The sequence below is a fragment of the Crocodylus siamensis genome, chromosome 1 (assembly GCF_052110815.1).
Source record: "Crocodylus siamensis isolate JL-2025a chromosome 1, ASM5211081v1, whole genome shotgun sequence".
In the NCBI taxonomy this organism is placed as follows: Eukaryota; Metazoa; Chordata; order Crocodylia; family Crocodylidae; genus Crocodylus; species Crocodylus siamensis.
The window spans coordinates 234,214,091-234,238,110 of record NC_143395.1 but is presented as its reverse complement, the minus strand read 5'-3'; the positions used below and the strand labels follow the sequence as shown (position 1 = coordinate 234,238,110).

Genomic DNA, 24,020 nt, shown 5'->3' with positions numbered 1-24,020 from the left:
GCAAAGAACTTTTGTCCAACTGCTCAGTTGAGCTAATAAAAGATATCACACCTTCCCAAAGAACTCAGCCTGCCAAGGTCTTAAGTTAGCACATGAGAACCATAAAGTGAAAAGGACCCACTTATGTTTGACCCTCTGAGCAGGGTGACATGGAAACAGCACCAACACAAAAAGTGAATTTGGTTTAAACAAAAAAATAGTTACACAGGCAGCCACTTGTTATTGCCTTTCTACAGTTTACATGGAAACTAGCCCTTTAAAAACAAACAAAAAAACATGTAGAGTGAGCATTGCTTGGAGATCAAAAGATACACACACAAGCAAGAGAGGCAGATTGGCCTTTACAACGGTCACTGAACTTTACCGCCTGCTATGCTGAGACTGGTTATTCCCCGCTCAAGAGATGGAGACTAGACCTACTTTGTGCATCAAGACTGCCAAAGAATACCTCTAGCATCAGCGGCAGACACAGCTGCCCCTGCCTCTCAGGAACAGGAAGACTGACAGAAAATGCAGAGCAACCAAATCTAAGAGACTAGAGTTGGAGAATGAATGAAGCAGCCCTGGAGAGAAAATGAATTTTAAAAATAAATAAATAAATAAAGGAGTGGGAGGAGGAAGCAAGCATGGCAGACTCTCCCCAGAGAGGCAGCCAGAAAATGGGGGATGTGAAACGTGAAATTCTCACTGGTAATAGAATAATGGCCTGCTCCATTATAGGATTTTTCAGAGCTGCATCTGGCTGAAGCTACAGGGGCTGTACTCCGCTTTCAGAGTTCACTGAGCAATTGCTAAGGCAGGGGACGGGTGCCATATGTTACCAGCTGCGCTCACAGTTATCACTTTCCTCACTTAATGCTGAGAGACTGGTTTTGAGGCAAAGCAGCAGAGAAACCTACATAGTTCTTGCCTCTCCCCTGCCACCCATTATTCCAGCAGAGCTGCCAGAAACGCCAACAGGGTCTGTCAGCAAGTCAAAAAAAATAAACCCCGAAAGAAAAAAAAAAAGGTCCCAAGGCGGCCTCAACACCAGAGAGTTGCCCAGCAGTTCTGACCATTCAGCTCTGTCTGCAGCCATCAGAGGGAGAGATGAAGAAGTAGACAAGATGCACCTCTCTCAGCTGCCCTCTGACAACGTGGTTATGGCTGTTCAAGTGTCTCAAATGTTCTTCTTCCTGCCAGCCTCCATTCAGTTTCTGGAGAAGCGCCTACCAAAAAGGTGCTTTGATACATTGATGGGGTACATTTTACAGACACACATACACACACACACACACACACACACACACACACAGACCCCATCTTCAGATCTCAACATATCTTTACAATAAGATTTATTACTATAATCATACAAGCACGCCAAAAAGCAGCCAGCTTCTGTGGCAAAGACTTCCACAGAGGACACTGCTCAAGAAAGCACATTTAAGGGGAAAGTGAATTTGAAATGCATAGTATGCTTGGAAAGAGCCATATCTTCTGTTGCTCCCTACGAAACGTATAGCCCCACTGGCATGGTCCCAAATTCACCTGCACAGGAAGGATGAGTCAATAACACTGGATTTGAAGAAGCGAGTTGAAGGAATCCACATATGGAAGAGCAAACGGCATTTAGTTGTCCCTCCCTGCTTAATACTTTTCTCTCTACAACCTCTCTCCTCATTGTCTTATGCATCAGTCTCAGTTTAAAATCTCTTTTCTCTCTTTTTCCTACTTAGGCTCATTACCTTGATCTTACAGTAAAAGAGATAAAAGCAGGATCTCTCACCAATCACTCCTTGGCAAGGCAGTCAGGATACTGTACACAAGGAATGTGGTATGTCAGCAATGCATTTTAGCATATTAGACCTCCTACTGGAAGACAGATCTGGAAAGCCAAGGCACCTGAGGGAAGATTCAATGAGCAAAGCAGATAAAACAGGCATAGTGGTTCTGCTGTAAGCCTCAAGGTCAATGCATGACTCTGGCCAGCAGGCAGCTTAGTGCCTCCGACCTCAAGGGCACTTGTAAAGCAGAGAAGCATGAAAAAAAAGAGCTAACACAATGGTCCCAAGAGAGCCTTAGCACCTCAGACACCTGCAGGAAACTATGAGTGGTCTGGCTCGAGTCATGCATCAGTGGAGCTTGTGATAGATAAGGCCAGAGGTTGAACTTTGATGCTAGCAAAAATAGCACCCTGCAGAAGAAACTATTTCAGTTTTCAAAGAGTGTTTGAAAGGACCAGTCTGGATTCACCAGGTGGACGACGAGACAAATCCACACTTTGAAGGTGTCAGTTCTAACATTCAGACTCCCACACTTCTCTCTGTGACAGGTAAAAGACATCTGGAATCAAGCCTGGTACAAACCAGAAAATCTGTTCTAAAACCTGACCTTCGGGGTGGGGGGCATTCAGCCAATACATCTTTTATTAATTTATATGTCAAAAAATGCATTTCTAAAGACGTGTTAAAATAAAGTATAGAGATACGTTTAAAAAAAAAAGACCAGTACCCTCTAAAGGAGTGGGGGGCAGTCTTTTGGCAGGCATGCCACAAATTAGGCCCATACCCTCTCCCCAAGTGCCACTCTGAACTCTTTCCCTTACTTGATCTGTTGCTCAGCTTTCTGCTTCCTACCCTGTACTTCCTGCCTGATTTGATGATCTGCTTCCTGCTCCCTGCCTATTTGCCTCTCTGCTGCCTGTCCCATCCCCAATCTGCCATGTGCCACTCACAGAGGCTGCCTAGTAAAGAAATTTTTTTCCAAAAATCTTGTTGGTCTAATAAAAGATATTATCTCTACTATGAGTCCTGATTGCCTAGAGGCTGCCTATGGCACTTGTGGTACCTATGCTGCAGGTTGGCCACCTAGACTAAAAATAATAATAATAATAATAATAATAATAATAATACGAAACTCCCCACGTTCTAGCGTAAATAAAAAAAAATTCTACCTCCACCAGAGCAAGGCCAGGGGAAAAAAAACAACAAACAGAACTTTTCTCTTGAGCCCTGAAGGTGACTACCTTCAGGTCCTGAAGGAATGAGTGGGCAAGCGGACAGTCAAAGGGAGATTAGTTCTTCCCCTGGAAGCCCTGCACTGAACAGGCCATACCACCAGCTCCATCTGCCTAACAGAAAAGCATGCGAGAATACAGAATGGGACTGTTAACGGTTAGGGGCATGTTCTAGCTGCACCACTGTAGCTTTAGTTTTATTGTGGTTGTGGGAGTGGAGGAGGGATGTCAAATTATACAATAATAAAAAAAAGCCAGGCATGTAATTCCAATTTGATAGAGTGGCAGATGGCATGCTGCAACAAAAGGGGAATAATTGGGACTGTTTAGAGAGGAAATGAATAATAGGGAACATGACGAAGATACACAAAATAACAAATGGAACAGAGAAGGTAGATGGGATGCTCCTATTTACCTTGTCTCACAATACAAGAAAATGGGGACAACGGAACATTCAACAGAATTTCAGCTTTGTGCTGAAAGGTATTGAAAGGAAGCAGCTATAAAACATTAGGCATAATCAGCTCACGAAACTCACTACCACAGGACATAAGAAAGGCCAGTGGTGCAGCAGGATTCAACCAGAAGCAACTAACATCCACTTATGACAGCTGGATTTGGGTGTCTGGAAGACAGCCGATCCCTCTTGCTTCAGGGCATAGGATTTCCTATTGTCATCTTTGGACGGAGTAGGATAACAAAAAGGGAGTTCTGGCTCTCCAGTTAGGGTGTGCAATATGTAGAGTTAAAGTTTTTGACACCTTCTGAAGTATCCAGTACCAGCCATGGTTTGGTGAGAAAATACTAGAGAAGGACTGGAAGTAAATCTCCATTCAATGTTACAAGTAACAGCAGAAACCCACTCCTTTGCCTTTAACTCCTTTCACTAAAATTCCTCAAAGCAGTTTTCAAACCGTTCGCTCAGGTCTTGCCAAACATCTCTAGCCTGCTACTAATTGGAAAATAGTGACAAAGACCAGTGACTTGCCCAAGTCATGAAACAAGTCCATAGTAGGTCAGTGGAACCCAAACAACAGACATTCTAGCCAGAAGAAGACATCCTGGATCTACTTACCATCCAAACTGCTTTGCCCAAGAACCATACATTGATGCATCGTAGTGACGCTCAGTCACCAGGACCTAGCCCACAAGTTTGTACAACTGCAGTCTGGGATCCTGTCACTCTTCCCTTACATATATAAGGCAGGTAATTCAGAGTCCCTTGCCCTTCATCTGCCAGGAAGTAAAGGAGACAAGGAGCATGAAGGAATAAACTTCAGCTATATTAGCTTGGATGAGATCTCAAATGTTATGCCATTTTACAGCTCTCTTTTCAAACAGGTAATTGTTACAACATTTGGTTCATTGCACTGAAGCCAGCTGCATCGATTCCCACAGCACCAGCTCCTGCCCTGTATGCTGGGGCCAAACTTTTCTTCGACCAGGAAAAAGAAAGTTTTTCAAAAAGGCTTCAGGCCCCTTTTATGTTGCAAATATTACCAACCATATACCAAGTTTCTCCTCTTCCTCTGCCTGTGTTAGAAGTTGGAGAGAACCATAAATCTCCCTCTTATGTTTCCACTTGTGCCCCAGCTGACAATTAGAATAAACTAAGAGCTACTGGAGGCCATAAGACCCATTGGAACATAACAACTGCTCAGCTCCAGAGAACAGCCACATGTTAATGAGAAGTCAAAAGATACAAAGCAGATACAAACCAGGAGCATGATATTTTTCCTCCTGCTCTGAGTACAGACTGTCCAGGGCGAAGCTCAGCAAGGAGGATGGCAAGACATCCACTGTAGACAGATACACGCTCTCCTCTTTTCTCTGCTATGTCACTCCTTTTACATTTAATTTTGTTCTCCCTGTTTGAAGAACGTGCATGCAAGGCCAAGGAAAAAACTGCCAGTGTTCTTCAGTCTACAACTGATTAGAGATGTGCTTTGTGTCTAAGGGAACAAGGCACTACATCTATGGAAACTACTGGCACATGCAAATTCTTTCCCCTACTCCCAGCTCTGTCAATGCACCTTGGTTTTGCTCCATCTCATGCTAGCTCTGGGAAGCGTTACAAACCTCTGCCTCAATTCAGATGAAAAGGTACACTATGTGCCTGGTCTTTAAAGGGCATGCCCTTACAATCTATTTTAATGGACTAAAGTAATTCCTTGTACATGGTTTTTTACCTAGTAACATGTGTCCCACATACTGAATAGCAACCCCCACCTCCTCACTCAACTAACCTGGGAGAAGAAACGTGCCAAACTGGATGGGGCCATATACCATTACTACATAATGAACGGTCCACCTGTCTGCCAATAAAACATGGGCTGGGTGTCAGTCATGGGGGGACTGGTGGTTGGTTCTGTGGCTCTGGGGATGCATTTAAAGGAGATGTCAGCCAACCACAGCAGGAGGAAGCACTCTCCCTCCCAGCCAAACACTGGCGGCCAGTCACGTACCCAGGGACCAGAGTTAGTAATGCAGTGGAGAAGACAAATGCCACATCTACCTCCCACATCCCAAGAACTCCAGACAGTCTAGGACTTAAGGACAAGAAAGCACAGCAGCCAGCAAAATGCATCTGAGCCAGCCTGTGAGCAGTGAACAGCTACAGAAGGAACTAAGGGAATGGGAACAGAAGATGCAATAAGAAAGCCAAGGTCTGCTTCTTCCAGAGTCTCAACCTCTGAATGTCCTATCATAGTACTGTGCTATAATTTGTGATAGGCTTTGAGGGAGAGGCCATGAAGGGTCCCTCACTCCTCCGACAAAGGGAGTGCTGCACACAGGGCTCTTCACTCCTCTCCCTGACCACCTCCCTTCCCCAACAAGCACCAGAGATCAGAGCAGGCCATGAGCCGCAAAAGGGAACGCTGTGCTGGGCACAGAGGATGAGGAGAGAGGGTAGATTAAGAGCCAGTCTGCCCAGGCAAAGACGAGTTTCGTAAGACTTGGACTTCACATTGTCAGTACTACAGTAGAGATGCTCACTGACTACTATTAGCTTCTCAGTTCATGATTAACCCTCATAGGGCTCTCTTGCTTTCACATGGGAGTGACACTCAGGGCATTGTGAATCTATGTTGGCAGTTTTTCCTAATGTTTACGAGATGCTGAATAGTTGTTCCCTCTTCCAGACAGGATCAGTCACTTGGCCTCAGAGAGCTACTGTTTCACCAAGTAACCTTCCAATTCATCTTTTAATCACTGCACCCTTCAGTAAATCTTGAGCCCCAGCTCCCCAGTTCCAGCCTCAACCATTTTTTAGCAAACATGAAACAATGCAACATACATTAAAGTGTCAAAACAAAAATCAAGCTTTGAGAGAGCCCAAGGTTAGAATCAAGCCTCTTATTAAGGAAACTAAGGGATGGCAAGCTTGGGACAATGCCACAAGGATATGGGAAGCTCTTTTACCTTGCCCTCTTGCCAGTGGAGAGGCTGAAGTCACTGGGAGACACTCACTGGTGCACCCCAGAGTTTTCCAGGTCCTCGCCACCCCTAGCTTTTGCAAAAGGAAACTGGAGGAACAACTCATACAGCTCTATGTTTGTGCAGATCAGGACTCTGATACAGCCATTCAATCCCCAGACACAGTCCCAGGTTGCTTAACAGGACACAGCCAACATGTAACACAGGCCAAGCGATACTCCTTATTATGTCAGGATGTCTTTTCAGTGAAGCCACACAGCTAGGATATTCCTATGCAATGCAGAAGCACAGGTCTGAATGGGAATTGTGAGTAACATTTTGAAAAGCTTTTAAGATCTGTTGAAATCCGATGGGACTTGTGCTCTTAATTCACTTAAGGACTTTTGAAAATCTCTACCCTAAATCTGCTCTGGATAAAAGATTATGAAATAGGTTAGCCTGAACAATCCTGTACCAGCCTTGGGAATTAACAGGAACAGCTTTGCAAAATTCCACTTAAAAGGCAAATATTGGGTTGCAGATGGTATGCCCTGAACTCATAATTCTTTTTTCTGTGTTGCAAGACCTGCACAGATCTGAGATTCCCAAACTTTTGGCCAGCTGACCCAAGCCTGATACAGTATCATCTGATACCTAACTCTAGGACTGTGCAAAATTTCGCTAGGGGTTTCGTTTCAAAGTTGTTTTGATGCATTTTGAGCTCAAAATAGCGAAACTGAAATGAAACAAAAGCCTTTGAAGCAGCTTTGAAATGAAACAAGGGCACTCAAAAATGTATCAAAAGTTTCAAAATGTTTTGAGTTCCAAAGCTAGGCTTACTTGGCTTCAGCACATCCCCTAGCCCTCCCGGGGGTGCGGGCCCCCAGATCTGCGCCGGATGACAGCATGCTCTTGCTACCAGCTGGGGCCAGCTGCAGCACCAATCTTCCTGGTGTTGGGTGCAGGCTGCACCCAGTGCCAGTTCCAGCTGGGAGCAGCAGCCTCCTGTCATCCAGCAGGCAGATCGGGGGCCTGCCTGCACTCCCAGGAAGGCTACGGGGCTGCACTGGACTCCCCTGGGTGTGGCCCCCCGATCTGCCTGCCAGATCACAGGAGATTGCTCCTGCTGCCTGGGATCAGCGCTGGGCGCAGCCCGCACTCAGTGCAGGGAAGATTGGTGCTGTCACTGGTCCTAGGTGGCAGGAGCAGCCTCCTGTGATCCGGCAGGCAGATTAGGGGCCCACATCCCTGGAAGGAATCCGGCAGAGCCCCTGCAGCCCTCCTGGGAGTGCGGGAGGGCCCCCAATCTGCCTGCTAGATGACAGGAAGCTGCTGCTGCCACCTGGGGCCAGCAGCAGCACCAATCTTTCCAGTGCTGGGTGTTGGCTGCGCCCAGCATTGGTCCCAGCCAGCAGCAGCAGCCTCCTGTCATTCAGCAGGCAGATCAGGGCCCTGCCTGCACCCAGGGGAGGGCTGTGGGGGCTCTGCCGGAGCTGAAGGCCCCTGATCTGCCTGCCGGATCACAGAGGCTGCTGCTGCCGGCTGGGACTGGCGCTGGGCACAGCCTGCTCCCAGCACCGGGAAGGCTGGTGCTGCTGCTGGCCCCAGCCAGCAGCAGCAGCCTCCTGTCATCTGGCAGAAAGGTAGGGGGCCCACCTGCACCCCCAGGAGGGCTGTGGGTGCTCTGCGGACTCCTACCAGGGACCCCCAATCTGCCTGCCGGATCACAGGAGGTTGCCGCTGCCAGCAAGTGACAGTTTTGCTTGTCAACATCCTGAGCTGCAGTTTCCCAGAAACCTCTGCACCTGTCTCCTTGAAACTTGACAGGCCTCATGCTCTCAGAGGGAGCTACCATCCCTGCAAGTTTAATCCGAATCAGGCAAAAAATGACAAAGTTATAGGCAGTTTTTTTACTTCTCCATTATAGCCTATGGGTGAAATGTTGAAACAGCAAAACAGCTTCGATGAAATGAAATGGAACAGTGCTTCTGAAATCGAACGAAACTCAAAACGAAACACTGTTCCGTCGAAACTGAAGTCAAAGTGGAACAGTGCTGTTTCACACAGCCCTACCTAGCACCACCAATTCACCTGCATGCACTCTGGCCAGGCCTAAAACCCAGAGAGATCTAAACTCGTCCTATTTTTCCATGCCCCACTGATCTGTAACAGTTGTAGCCCAAATTGCACAGCCAGTAAATAAGCACACAGCCAACTACGAGATAAACAGAGGTACATAAAGACTCATCTATAGGCAGGGAGGATGTAGTTAAAAAAACAAAACCCCAAAGTATCAGACCTACTGCACATACCTAGTGGCAGGAACCATGAAGCCAGATGACCTAATGTCTTTTCTCTCATTTCTAATTTCCTGAGACCTAGGTTGCCATCCTCTATTTTTTCATAAGTTCGCAGCTCCTAAAAGGTAAGCATCTCACAAGGCATCTCATGGGCAAGGCTGGTTCTGGGCCATGAGGAACACCATAAAACTGAGGAGGGCCAGACCCAATTCTGGATTTCCTATAAATAGGGACCTACCTAATTCATGAGAGCTGCTTCTGAATTTTGCAGTCCTGGCATAGTGTCAGGTGCCATTTTTGCGGCAGAGCGTGGTCCCCCCACCAATGCCTCTGGCTGAGGGGTCCCAGAAGTCCCACCCCTCGGGGGTTGGACAGGATTTTGGGGTCCTTCAGCCAGAGGTATGGGGGAGCTGCCATGCTCCACTGTGAAAATCTCCCCCCCCCATGCTTCAGGATACCAGGGTTTCCCACTTCTATCAGCAGCCCCCTCCCCACCGCAGGGCTCCCTGTGGGTCCAGAGATTTGACAGCAGGGAAGTGGTGCCGCCAGTTCCCCACCACCAAATTTCCAGACCCTTGGCCAGATAACACGAGGCCACAGGCCAGATCTGGCCCATGGGCTGGAGGCTGAGCATTGCTGAAGTAAACCATCAAACATGGATAGTATGCCTTTAAAGTCAAATAGTACAGCAATAACAAGTTGAAGCATCTCGGCTTTGCAGCACAAGGCACTAGTTCAGACAGAGAGAGAAAGCACATTGCAATAGCTTGTGGTGCACAGTTACTGGGATGTGTTAGTACGGCAAGACTTCACAATGCCAAGTCATACAGTAGCCACCTGTCCAATGAGGCACTAGAGTCCCACCTAGCCCCAAGGCCAGGAGGCTCTAGCTCCCTCCAGAGCCCAATCCTTCTCCTAGGTACTGGGCCAAGCCCTCTCCAGAACCACACTGCCTGTAACTAACACAATCACACTGTCCCATTATCAGTAATCTGGAATTGCAACACTGCTACGGAAGTCAGAAGCCCACACTATACAGCTTTTGAATCCCCACCACCTCTGTCCATTTCACATGCAAAGTGATGAAATAGAAAGGCTAACAAAACCTGTCTCCATCTAGGCCAGTGTTTCTCAACCCATGGGTCATGGCCCAAAAGTGGGTCGCAAGAATATATGAGAGGGTCGCAAACAAACTTTAAAAATGGATTCTCCTTTAAAGGAGAAAAACATGGGAAGCTGTGGCTTTCCCCTTGCAGGCTGGCAGAGCTCTAGCCTGCAAGGGGCTGCTTGGGGTCCCCCATGCCCTGCACACTGGGGGGCTGGTCTTCGATGCTTACATATAGGTCCCGGTACAAAAAAGGTTGAGAATCACTGCGCTAAGTCTTACCGTTGCTTTAAAAAAAAAAAAAAAAAAAAAAAAAAGCCACTGTGCCTAATCAGGGACTTAAAATTTCATAAATGGAAGAAAGGAAAAAAAAAAAAGTTTGATTCTACTGAAAACATGAGAACAATAACTAACTCAGAGTTCAGCGGCTCTTCCTGACTGAGTGTGCTTCACTGCTGCGTGGGATGAAGGGAAGAGGACACACACATATGCTACTAAGAAGCCTCACTAGAATCCTCAGTTCCAGAAAGCCAGAAGCAATACCCCCCCCCCCATCGCCAGAGAGTCACTGGCCTGACTCAGAGGGAGTTCCCTCAGCTCAGAGGGGATTTTCTTCACACTACCTAGCAGAATAGTGGAGAAGACTATTTTAGAGGGGAAGATCTCTTTCTTCCCCCCCAGCCTTCTTCCTCATTCTGCTCTGTCTTCAGGCATGTGAATCCAGGGTGAATCCAGGTGCTCCAGCATTTTCCACTTGACAGAATGGGTATCTGCTAACTCTTCTATGCATGCCCAGAGGTAATTAAGCTGCTCTGAAAACAGTCCCTGCCTTGATCCATGACGATACTGTATTTCACTCGTCTCCTTTGCAGAAATTATAGAACTATATAGTCCTATAGGTGCTTGCTTGACCTTGAGCCCAATGTCACAAGAAGCAAGTTGCAGGTTAGACCAAACCAAACCTTTCAGACAGATGAGGGGTGGGGAAGTCCTATGAAACACTAGGATTCCTGTAATCAACTCTTGTAGCTTTTGGCACTAGTACCCAAGTAAATTAGCAGAGTACACACACAAGTGGTGGGTCACCAGCATCAGTGAAAGCACAACTCGGATTTTAGCCCATGCCACCAGCCAGGCCAGTGAGCCAGGTTTAAAGAATCAGACTTGGACAAGAGGTTTGTTTGCAAGGAAGATCCAAGTAAGAGTCGAGGTTAACTGTGCTATGAAGACATGCTCCAACTGCTGCTCTAAGAATTACAGCCATGACTGAGTGCTAAGGCACATCAGAGGCTACGTCTACACTACCCAGTAACTGCAACTGAATGGTCTGGCCCAGCTGTGAGCAAGCTCACTGCAAAGCCAGTGTTTTGTTGCTGTCCCTTCGCTCCTTCTGCAATGGCCAATGTGCCTGGGGACCTATGCCTTAGTTATTTGTGCCCAGTCAACTGGATAAGAAAGATACAGAAGAATGTAACTGTCCTTTGCTTTGGGTAGCTGTTGGAGGGGCACTGGTGGGCTATTAACCTTTTGGTAATATGTCCTGTGAACTCCCTATAAAGTGGGTGGGTTTGGGCCCAAGTTGAAGTAATTGTATCCAAGCTCAGTGAGAGTCCAGGCTCACAGCACCTCCAAACTCAGTCAGGGGTGCTACCGTGGGCAGTAGAGGGCTTAAGGCTAAAACCCAAGAAAGAAGCAGGTTAACTAGGCAGTGTAGATATATTCAGTACAGACTGGAAACATTCTGAGGGCCTGCCTGTGAGAAATATCTGGTCCCTAGAAGTAGAGTGTTTTAAAAGAGTAAGACCCATAGGAATTATCAACATGGGGACACAATGGAAAATTAATCCAAATTTTGAAATGGATGGGTTAAACCGCAGCCAAAGAGCCATTCAGAATCACAGTGATCCTAATTTGAGTTAGGTTAATTCACTTCTGAAAATTCACTTTTGAAGCAAATTAAGGCCACAGGAAATTCTGCAAGAAAGAGTCATGCAGGGGTTTAATGCAGTTTAACTAAACCTCTAAAGAGTTAGTTGGGATTCATATTCTTGACTGCCCCTACCATGACAAGCCCCAAGGTATATGTTCTCAAAATACAGCTCAAAAACAACATTTACTTAAGAACCAGTTTGCAGACACTTATAGGATAGTGCTAGAAGCAGGTTAGGAAAACTTTTCTAGATCAGCAACTGAGGATAGCCTATAACACTGCATGAAAATGCTGACTACTCACTATACAAGCTGCTGACCTGCACTTAACAATCCTAGAAGCACTAACTCATAGCCCTGATGACCTGCGACTGAAAGTGATAAAGTGTCCATTTCTGGCTCCCAAGGAAAAGAAAGAGCCAATTGTCCCACATGCACTACTACTTTCCTGCCTGCCTTCTGTGGCTCCATTCAGCCTGCTGAGCTGCACAATTGGCCTTCAGGAAGGGAACTCATGGCCAATTCATACATATATCCCCTCCTGCCCTTTGGGGAAAACAATCACTGTTTAACAGCATTCAAAATGGAAACAGAGCCCAGTGCTTGTTAACCCAAGGTCAAATCCCATCAGGCAATGCAGGATGGATTGTCAGGAGCAGGCGAGCTTCTCCTGGGGGAAGAGGACAACCTTTTACAAAATGAATGCATTTCAGCTACATTTCTCTTCCCTTAGTACTTGGGTTTCTAGGGACAGTTTGCATTCAAAATGGAAATCCGTGCTCTGCAGGAACTCATCTGCTCCTGCTTCCTTTCAAGACAGAACCTTGTATGTGTGATGTCTCCTTGTAAAGAAACCATAATAATTATGATGACATAGAATTGAGACTTCTGGTGAGGAATACATATCAGGGAGTTTGGACAGAAATAAAATATGATTTTTGGTTGCTTTTAAGTATCCCACAAGAATTCAGGAAACAACAAAAGATACAAAGTGTGGATTGAAGAACATTTTCCAACGAGAACAACTTTCAAGGTGTCCCCTGAATACACTGTTTAACACTGTCCTCTGAATTTTAGCTTGAAAGAAGACACAGGCCCATGCAACAAGCATCTTCATGATCACATAAGCTGAATATGCAACATGAGAGCTGGACCCCGATTATTTACCTGACACCAGTGCTAAGCAGCCGATCTTCACAGATGGACTCCTCTAAAATGCCATGCTATGCATTTAGGGGATCATGCAATGAGTCAGCAATAAAGCTTTGTCATTCTACTGTATCTTTCAGCATAGGACCTCAGAAATATTAAGTCAAAATACTCCTATGAGCCAAGTCTCTGTTATCCTCATTTCACAGATGGGAAGCCTGGCACACAGCATATAAATGCTCACCCAAGGTCACAGTGCATGATGGGAACAGAGGCAGAAAGAGAATGCAGGTTTCCTCAATCCTCGTTTCTTGCAGCTTGTCAGACTATATCACACCACCTGCTCCTAACGTAGCCTACACCATGGGCAGGAAAAATTCAAATCTCTCTCCACCTCAGCCCACCAGTTCTGTTACCCTACTATTCATTATATAAAGGGAAGGAGTACAAGGAACGGATTAAAGACTGTGACTTGGAGAGTCCTGCACTCTGGTTTCCACTGCCAGCTCTAAAAAAATAAAAATAAAAAGATTAACTGAATGGCTCAAGAAGTCACTTGGGACCAGGTCTACAAGATGTGCATGGTTTTTATATGCCAGGAAATGCTCTGCAATAGCTTTCCAACTGGACACTTCCAAAGAAGGCTAAGCTCAACTGCCAAAAGGCATACTTAGTGAGGATTCAGGGCATCCACCTGGTGAGCTACTGCAGATTAGTCATTGATTTTAAACTCACACCGGTGCTTATTTCCTAATTGCCTCCCTATGTAGAGAAGCCTTTAAATCTGATGCCATGGTTTTCTCACCTATTGAATTTGGATAATGCCAGTCCAAACCTGACAGGGATGTTCTGAAGCTTTACTTGCTTCTATTTGGGGGAAAAAAAATCTCAGGAGTTTTTTGTCTGAAAGGTGCAAAGAAACATCAAGCAACGGACCAACAAGATTATAAATAAATACAACTGCTCTTTTGGATTCTTCTGGTCCAGAGGAATATGCATTGCTGCCATGGTCATCCACAAGCAGCCCAGCCACCACCACATCCATCTCAACATCACCTTCTGCTTCAGACCTTGCCTCTCTAATCACTTTTTTTTGCTCATTTAGCAATTGCTTCCTCCCTTTTTTGATGCACTTTCTTGCCACCTCTGACCCCTCTGCAGCTTCTGCCATCTGGAACAACCTTCCTGTCACTATGTGTAAATCAATGACATGTCTGTCTTACTGTCAGTTGAGACTTCGAACTCTTGGTTCCTCCTCTCTTATTGGCCTTTTCACTGCACATTTAATTTATTTTGGTTTGTCTATGCGCTGTTGTTTTGGGCTCCATGCTGTCTGCTCTCTTGTATTTTTAAGTTATTAAAGACTATTGTGACAGTTTGCATGGAAAATTTAACGCAAGGGCCTTACTGAATTCTAGCACGTTCAGTTCAGGAGAAACCCAGTATCCAGTGAGCAGGGTTCCAGGTAGCCAAGTTAAAGCAAACATCTTACCCACAAGGTCCATCTTGGCACTGTAGCTCCCAAAGTACCTCTCATCAGTGTTGGGCGTGTGGCACTCATACTCGCCAGCGTCCCGGTCCTGGAGCTCAGTGATGTGCAGCAAGACGGAGTCTCCTTGAACCCTCTCCACATAGATCTCCCTGTTGCGGACACGCTGAGTATAGATGGCATAAGGGAAGGAGGGGTCCATGGTGCTGACGATCTGCACTTCCCGCTCTGGGGCAGAGGGCAGGTAAATGGACCACTGGAAATTCTGTTCTGAAGGTCCCTGATAGCCACTGACCTTGCACCAGAGAGTGATGTGAGAACCCTCGGTGCGGTACAGGGGGCCCTTCTGGACGGTGACCTGGCGCTGTGCTAAGGCCATGCCTGCAAAAAGAGGAAAGGCAAAAGTTACTTTAGAAAACCATAAGCATTTTGCAGACTTTGCTACTTAACAAGTATTATTTTACACATGCAGAGGGCACCTTTCTCTCCAATATCATTCAGTTCTCATGATTGCCTTAAGAGATACTCCGAAATCACTCTCACCAAGTAGACAGGCAGGTTGAGTATGAAGAGGGACTTGCCCAAAGCTAGAATGAAGCTGGTCCAGGAACAGGGCCCAGGTATCTTGGCAGAGAACTCAGTGGTTCTCAACTCTTTTAGCAATCCTTCTTTTGCAAATTGTTCTGAAAGACCACAACAGCCAGAATGTTTTGACACTCTAGATTCCTATTTGAAATCCCTGGGTTTGTCTTGCAACTCACGTGTAAGTGTTTGCACACCTAGCCACGCAGAGCAGCACACGGCACCCTTAAACAGATCTCATGACACCTCTGGGTGCCACAAGACCTTGATAATCACTGCTTTAACCTCCCTTACTCTCAGCTGCCTATGTTGTACAACTGCACCCTGTAAGCCATTAGTGACTTAAATATCAAGAGCCTAAACCACAGCACATTGAGCTCTGTCATAGCTACCTCCCAGCTGCTTCAGGAGATGCTGACCAAAGGAAAGCATCTTAAAAGGAGCTACATGAAAAGAGGTTTTGATATGCATTAAGTGCTTTTCCCATAAGGAGCCAGACACAAAAGCACGATCCTATTAAAATAGGAAGTAAGGCCTGCCTGAAAATGAAGCTGAATAAGCCAAATTCACTGTCCAAGTAAGGTCAAAACCAAAAAAAGTGAATAGGCATGATTAGACATGTCAAATGGAAATATTTAAAAATCATAAGGTTTTTTTAGTGTCTTTTTTTTTATCTTGGCTGTGAACCTTTAAACAGAAGAGTGGCACAGAGAGAAGAAACAACAGTATAGTACTTAATAGCACAGTAATAAGCACCTAAAAATACAACTGCTTGAGAGATGGTGAGGAAGGCAGAAGAGAGGCTTTTTTTGCCATTCGATTATTTGTATTCCTTGTCCCAAATGCAGCTGGAATGGCAGGTAGTTTAATGACTAACTAGTATTTGAGCATTTTGAAACAAATCATTTCTTCTTTGAACGAACAGCATGGCAATAGCTGTAAAGAACAAGGCAAATGCAGTGAGAACTATTTCAACACTTTTAGCATCCCACATGAAAAATTGACCAGTTTAAAGCTACACACCACCAGGATGCACGAAAGAAAAGCATGTACGGGAGAGAGAGGGGCAGAGGCAATGTGACTAAAGAGTAGTTACTGTTTTAATGCCTAAAGATTAGTAAATGAAAGCACATCTGACACAACTCATTAGCTAAAACTAGCTATCCCTCTTCCTCCCAGCTCTCTAGTCTCCAGAGCTCTCAGATGACCATGTTGCTGTCAGAAAACATTAAGATGGCTTGAAAACCTCTCCACAGAACCCAGGTAACGTTTTGTCATGCTGAAAAGCAACCCAGAGGAAGCACAAACAAAAGAGAAGAACAAGAACGATGCAATTTTCACTTCCTAGCCTCTGCCCTTTTGCACCTAGACTTCTGCTGTTCTACTGTCATGTGCCAGCACAGAACCCATTACAATATTTAGGAGCTTCTTTCCCTCCACTCCTTTGGGCTTCTAGGTTATAACAGCAAATCTCTTGTGGCTACCTCTTCACTTCATCTCTGCAAAGAAAGCTGTTAAATGCCCATACATTCACAGAATACAGGACTTCGTCTCTCCTTCCCCAAACCCAATGTATCTTTTCCAACCCCTTCCTCTTACCACTGCAGACAAAGCATGGAGAATCTCCAGTTTACAGCAATGATTTTTAATATCTTTTGCATATTAGTGGGTTCAATACCGTGGAAACGCACAGGCTCAGGGGCAATCTGGTGGCCACCTATAAGTTTATTAGTGGCGTTCTCCAGGATCTGGGGGAACATCTGTTCACCAGAGAGCCCCAAGGGATGACAAGATCGAACGGTCACAAACTCTTCTGCGACCATTTCAGGCTGGACATAAGGAAATGGCCTTCTTTACTGTCCGAGCCCCCAAGGTTTGGAATAGGCTGCCAGTGGAGGTGGTTCAAGCACCCACTTTGAACGCCTTCAAGACACTTTTGGATATTTATCTTGCTGGGATCCTATGATCCCTGATGACTTCCTGCCCCTGGGGCAGGGGGTACTGGACTCGATGATCCTTCAGGGTCCCTTCCAGCCCAAATGTCTATGAAATCTATGAAATACCCAGCTAAGTGACAAAACAGCAAATATCACACACAAAGGCCTGTCTTCTCTTATTGCATAAATCAAGATGCAACTTTGAATAGTGGGATGAGGAACTACAGAAAAAAGGCTGAAAGGAATTTCAGGTGGGGAGCTAGCCCATCAGGATGGGATCAATGTAGTTGAAAATACACAAGATAAAGTACTTTTTGTCCTATCCTCTGTGAGCACAGAGAACAAGTGATTACCACTGTCTTTATAACAACCCTTGTGTTTTTATTCTCTACAGTACCACATTTACTAGAATCCAAGATGAGGTTTTCCCCCTCTCCACAGTCAGCTTGGGAGAAAAAAGCTCCCCCGCAATCTTGGATTTGAGTACAAGGTGAAGATAAGGGCAGATGGCTGCTGTGGTTCCAACTTCTGCTCCAAACCAAGGGCAAGGGCAGGGTCAGATTTAGAGGTGCAGCAGTTGCCTGGCCCCTTTCTGCCTGCTTCCCCACCCCGCCTCACAGCCTTTGCACCCCTGGCACCCGGCCCTGCTGCCTCTGTCCATCCCCACCGCTTACTGTCAGCTACAGCTCCTGCCCCGTTCCAGTCTGAGGGATAGAGCACATGGTACCCCAAGCAGTTCCTCAAGTCTAAGGAGGGGTGCCTTGAGTCTTGAAAGGTTGAAAACCACTGGAGCCGAAGAATCACTTCCTATGACTCATGTATGGCACTCCTGTTAATACATCCCAGTATGCTATTAGGGTTTTGTTCTTTTTTTCTCTGCAACAATACCACAGTGTTGACTCATATGTAGCTTGTGATCTAATATAACCCCCAGGTCCTTTTCTGAAGTACTGCAGCTGAGTCAGCCACTCCCCATTTTGTATTGTGCATTTGATTGCTCTTTCCTAAGTGCAATGTTTTGTATTTGTCTTTTATCGAATTTTATCCATTCTTGAGTAATCTTGGATGAATCCCATGATGCCCTGATGATCTGAAGACATTCACGTAATCTTTAACCTATTCTTTCTCTATTTTAGGTTAAGTATCTATCTACTCCCTGGCTGCTAAGTGTGCTGATCATCTTAAGAGTCGACCTTTTTCTTGTGAAAGCTGAAATAGAAAGGCATTAAAAACACTTTTGCCTTCTCTGCATTATCCATTATTAGCATCACTTCCTTATTCAGTAAGGAACCTATGTTTTCCTTGCTCTCTGCCTTACCTTCACATGTGATCTCTTGTCAGTTACATGCCAGCGTACAATATAAAGAAAAGGTAACTGAAATCCACCACATGCTATATGGATTACAAGTAACCTTTGGGCTTATAGCTTGATACCAGCAGAACCTTCACAGGCCAGTGGTGAGAGCCTCCAAATTATACTTTTCTTTCTCATTTGCTGCTACAACCAAAGGCTCTAGAGTTTGGAGACCACAGGGGGTGCTCAGCTGTTACTGCTTTACCAGCAGCATGGGCAACCAACCACCCTGGCTCCTCCTACTGTTTACTTGTGACCATAAAACAGCAATAAGCTGATTTAAAGCAGTTGCAGAATAATTGTGTTTAATTTTGTGGGGGGTTTTTTAAATAGTAACATTCAATTTTAGAAGAGACTGCATTCCTTCAAAATAAAGGACTGAGGTGAAAGAGGCAGTCCGTCATCAGAAGACACACTCCATCAATCCCCTTCCTCTGGGCATCAGAGTCCAGAGATGACGTTTTCCCAATAGAAATCTTGGATTGAAGCCAAAAGAAACTGTTCTTACCAGTTCTAAAACAAATTGTGAAAAATGGCTCAGCACATCCATCAGGCCATGCAATTGAACAGATGGAGAGCGATTCAAATTATTAACTTGAGCTCAGCTCACTGATGCTCCAAATTATGTTTCTTTTTCCTTTTTATGAAAGAAAGTGATTTAAGGGGAAGAAAGGAAAAATTAGTATATCTGAAGCTCACAGGGACCGGACAGACCATTGTCAAGGTTCTTATGCTGTTTATCATGCCAACATCTTTGTTCCAGTGGTGGGGTGGCATGTTACACTGCCATGAGAGCAGGGATCCTGGTTTTCCCCGATTAAAAAAAAAAGAAATGCAAATTCTTTGATAAAAAAAACAAAACATGTAAAAAATAAATAAAATAAATCACACATTCTCTGATAAAACCCCCCAAATCCGTGATTAAAATGAAAGGCCACTACATACATAGGTATCAGTTGAACATAATGTTTTCTCAATATATTTACAAGTTTAAAGCAGTTTGGAAGCTTACCAGTGCCTTAATCATAGAATCATAGAAAATTAAGGTTGGAAGGGACCTCAAGAAGTCCTCTAGCCCAACCCCTTACTCAAGGCAGGACTAGCCCCAACTAGATCATCTCTGCCAGGGCTTGGTCTCGCCTGGTCTTGGAAATCTCCAAGGATAGAGATTCTACCACCTACCTCTCTGGGTAATCTGTTCAGTGCTTCACCACCCAGCAAGTGAGAAATTCTTCCTAATATCTAACCTAAACTTCCCTTGCTGCAACTTGAGACCATTGCTCCTTGTTCTGTCATCTGCCACCACTGAGAATAATCTAGATCCATCCTCTTTCAAACCCTGCTCCCCTTCAGGTAGTTGAAGGCTGCTATTAAATCCCCTCTCAGTCTTCTCTTCTCCAAACTAAATTAGCTCAGTTCCCTCGGCCTCTTCTCATAAGTCATGTGCCCCAGCCCCTCAATCATTTCTGTTGCCCTTTGCTGGATTCTCTCTAATTTGTCCACATTCTTTCTGTAGCGAGTGGCCCAAAACTGAACACAGTACTCTAGATGTGGCCTCACCAGTGAACAGAGGGGAATAATCACTTCCCTTGACCTGCTGGCAACACACCTACCAACGCAGCCTAGTATGCGGTTAGCCTTCTTTGCAACAAGGGTACACTAATGGCTCTTATTCAGCTTATTGTGCACTGTGATCCCCAGGTCCTTTTCTGCAGAGCTGCTGCCCAGCCACTCAGCCCATACTGGTGCATGGGATAGCTCTGTCCTAAGTGCAGGACTTTGTACTTGTCCTTGTTGAACCTCATGAGATTTCTTTTGGCCCAATCCTCCAATTTGTCCAGGTCACTCTGGATCCTAGCCCTACCCTCCAACCAGTATATGTGTGCAGCAGCATATACTACTCCCCCAAGCTTGGTGTCACCTGCAAACTTACTGAGGGTGCACTCTTTGCCATCTTCCAGGTTGCTGATGAAGATATTGAACAAAACTGGCTCCAGGACCAACTTCTGGGGCACTCCACTTGATACTGGCTGTCAATCAGACATCGAGCCATTGATTACTACCCTTTGAGCCTGATGCTCCAGCCAGCTTTCTATCCACTTCACAGTTCATTCATCCAGCCTGCACTTCCTTAGCTTGCATGTGAGAATGTTGTGGAAGACTGTAAACGCCTTGCTAAAATCTAGGTATATTATGTCCACTGGTCTCCCCACATCCACAGAGCCAGTCATCTTAACGTAAAAAGCAACCAGGTTGGTCAGGCATGACTTGCTCCTGGTGAATCCATGCTGACTGTTCCCAATCAGCTGGTTCTCCTCCAAGTACTTTTAAATAGAGTCCCTGAGGATCTGCTCCAACATTTTTCCTGGGACCAGGTGAAACTGACTGGTTTGTAGTTCCCTGGATCCTACTTTTTCCCTTTCTTAAATATGGGCACTACATTTGCCCTTTTCCAATTATCCAAGACCTCTCCTGATAGCCATGAGTTTTCAAAGATTAGGGCAAGTGGCTCTTCAATATTATATTCTGTCACTATAATGAAATAAATCTTAAATACGTATAAATTTTGGTATTTGATTTGGGGGTTTTATCATGGAAAATCAGAGCTCTCCCTGCCCTCTTAGCTCACAGAATGCAGGTCCAGGCCCCTCACACCCAAGCCACAGCTCCCAGCCCTGCTAATGCCCCTCATTCCTGCCCCCACAACCCCCCAGCCCTGCTGGTGCCCCTTACTCCCCCACACAGCCCCTGGCCCTGCTGGTGCCCTTCACTTTCCCCTCCCCCCCACAATCCCCTCCACCCTGTTTGTGCCCCCTGCCCCCCAGCCCTGCTGGAGGGCACCCCCCGCTGCCAGAGCTATAGGGCCAGGGACCCAGATCCACATCCTCCTGTCTGCTGCTCCCCCTTCACAGCAGTGGCCAAGCCCCAGCTGTCGCCCTCAGGAGGTGGCAGCTGCTGCAGCAGAGCAGAGCCCAGGTCGCCCCTGTCCTGCTGCCTGCCCACTGCAGGGTCAGAGAGGGCTGGCTCCCTACCTGCACACACTCCCAGGGAGGCAGGGGGGATCCAGACCCCCCAGATCTGTTCATGGGGTAGAGGGCTGCCCAATGCAGCTTGAACTCCCTGTCCTGCTGCCCTCCCCAAAGGCCTATGCAGCCCAGTGGGTGCCCTCCCCAAAGGCCTACGCAACCTGGTGCTGCAGGGCAGAGAGGGGCAGTGCAGGAAGCTCCTTGCCACTGCGAGCTCCACGCTGTCCTGGCAAGGCATCCCCTGCCTGTGCGGCAGCAGCAGGGCCAGTGGTGTGGAGTTGTTCCCTTCCCTCGTGGCACACGCAGGGGATGCCTTACCAAGGCAGTGCAGAACTCACAGAGTCAATGAGCTTCCCTATGTGGCCCCACTCTACATTGCAGAGCAAGGTTGCACTCACTGGGCTATAGAGGCCCTGGGGACGGGCAACAGGGTGGGGAGCTCAACCCTGCAGCAGGCAACCCGTGCCCACCCCCATCCCTGCCCTGTGCACAGATCTGGGGGGGCAAGTGCCCCTCATGTCCCCCTGGAAGTGCATGCAGCAGCAGGAACCACATGCAGCCATGTCCTGCTCCCCACCAGGGCCCTGCAGCCGCACATAATAGCCCTAGGCCCCAAGCCCCACATACTGCCCCACTAGGCAGTAGCCCCAGCCCTGCTGAACTCACTCCCTCTCCCCCTATGGGGGCCTCAGTTCCCTCACCCCCAGACAGCAGGGGACAGTAGGGGGTGCCCCATATACTTGCACATGGCACCGCCCTGCCTGACTGCCCTCCTCCTCTACCCCAGCCCCTTCTAGGCTGGAACTCTGCCAGCCTGCAAAGAGCTCTTTGCAAATGTGAAAATCTGTGGGTTTATCCCTTAAAATGAGAAACCCGTATTCTCCTTGGGTAAAGGGGGAAATCTGCATTTTTCTCCGTTTTCCCATGGGAAACAGAAAAACTGGATCCCTGCTCATGGATCTGTGGAGTTGGAGGGACTTGCAAACATAATGGGAGCTATTCCCCTTGTAGTGAGGAATTTCTTTGAGAAAGGACAGCAAAGTTCTATATTTCATGCCCAAGAATTGCAGCATCAGAAGTCTGCAGGGGGAGAAAAAAAATAGTATGCAATCATACAATTCAAAACTGTATCAGAACGCATGCACACAGCAGACTTAATTAAGACAGTATAAGCAATCTTCATTGTAGCATTTCCCGACTTCTGAATGTTTGACTTTGCAACCTTGAGAATGTCCTTTCGCTGCAGTTTTTTGCTTGTTTGCATTAAAATACACTTCCTAGGGCTTTTAAAAGCAAGTACATTTTATCACCTGGAACCAAATTGATCCTCATAAGGTTCCCCAGCAGGGTTGAGACCTTTAGATCTCTGCCACTTAAACTAGAGAAGTATCTAGTAGCAGAAGAAGCCCATCTTCCCCATGGAACAGTCTCTCTGTGTTTTTAATCCGTACTGACAACACAGGAATCCCAAGCTCCATTCCAGGTTCGGAATAAAAGTGCTGCCTTGTGGTTAAAAACACGTCTTGCTCTGCATTGGCATCTACTCCCCCTGTGACACTGGCAACCTTCCCTAGCCCATTCTTCCCCTCCCCAAACCTTCTTCCATTCCAGCTGCCCCATACCCTAGCCCAGTCCACACTTCTTCCCCTTTCCTCTACCCTGTTCCTCACACATGCATGTTCAAGCCTGCTTCCACCTCTTCATCCACACTGCCTATGTAACCTCAGTACCCAGATCCACAGCAACCCCCAAGTGCCATGAGGAGCAACAGCAGGAAATTTCCCACTCAGCCCTGTACTGGACTGTGTCACCAGTTTGCACACTAATAAAGGAGGCTCAATATAGACACAAAGGACAGAAATTCTCTGCCAGCCCTCAATACACCCCCTATTTAGTATATACAAACTGATATTCCAAGCCTTATCATTCAGGCAAAGTTGGATGGCTTGTAGAGACAGCAAGAAATACATTCCCACTTCTCCTCCTCCCCCTCCAGTCAAATTTCAAGTCCCTACTCTAAAACATAGAGTGTCAGAGCCTTTCAGTTTTATTCTTTTAACTGGAGCAAACCAATATTTCTCCTATGCCTAGTTCTCAGAAACTGCTGGGTTCCCCTTCCCTCCCCCAAAACTACTTTAAAAAATGCAGCCTGAGGCAAAGACCCACTATGGAAGATTTCAGCCCAAATGGTTCAAGTTTGACTGGATCTAAGCAATAGAAAACAGGGTCTTAAAATATGAACTGTTTGGCAACTTTAAGTACAGGCTATGCAGCCATTACTACCTATATTGACACTTCAGGGAAAATACAAGCAGGTAACATATTTTATTTTTATATATATATATATATATATATATATATATAGTAATAACTGTGTAAGTCTGAAACTAAATGAGTTTGGAGATGAGGTATCATTTTCATGAGAAGAGTTACCTTTCCTAAATGTATTTTTTTATTTTAAGAATAAGTAGTAAATACAATGAGATGACACTTCAAGCACTTTTCATTCCTCTCATATTAAGGGGGAAGCTCATAGAAGCAGTTTCTGTTTTGTTCTGGAAACTATATGGGACAGTTAGGACTGGCACTTGGCTGGTAATCCATTGGCACAGCTGGCTTTTAATTGCAAATCTAATATAATTTACTGACAATACAAGGATGGGTATAGAAGAGGTAGCAAGAGCCAAGAACTACTCTAATATTAATAACAAATAATAGGTTTGTGCATCTGGTCTTT

At 46.1% G+C, this 24,020-nt stretch overlaps 1 protein-coding gene and 1 long non-coding RNA gene across 3 annotated transcripts in view; one reads left to right on the top strand and one right to left on the bottom strand.

The window, feature by feature from the left end:
- Positions 1-24,020, bottom strand: part of IGSF3 (immunoglobulin superfamily member 3) — a 141,076-nt gene that overhangs the window by 75,982 nt on the left and 41,074 nt on the right. For both annotated transcript variants that reach the window (XM_090059333.1, XM_090059341.1), the window contains exon 2: positions 14,388-14,765. In XM_090059333.1, coding sequence (XP_089915459.1) covers positions 14,388-14,765 — 378 coding nt within the window. The remainder of the gene's footprint in view (positions 1-14,387; positions 14,766-24,020) is intronic.
- LOC149874285 (uncharacterized) overlaps positions 1-24,020 on the top strand; it is a 32,504-nt gene that overhangs the window by 2,406 nt on the left and 6,078 nt on the right. The gene's annotated exons all lie outside the window — the stretch shown is intronic.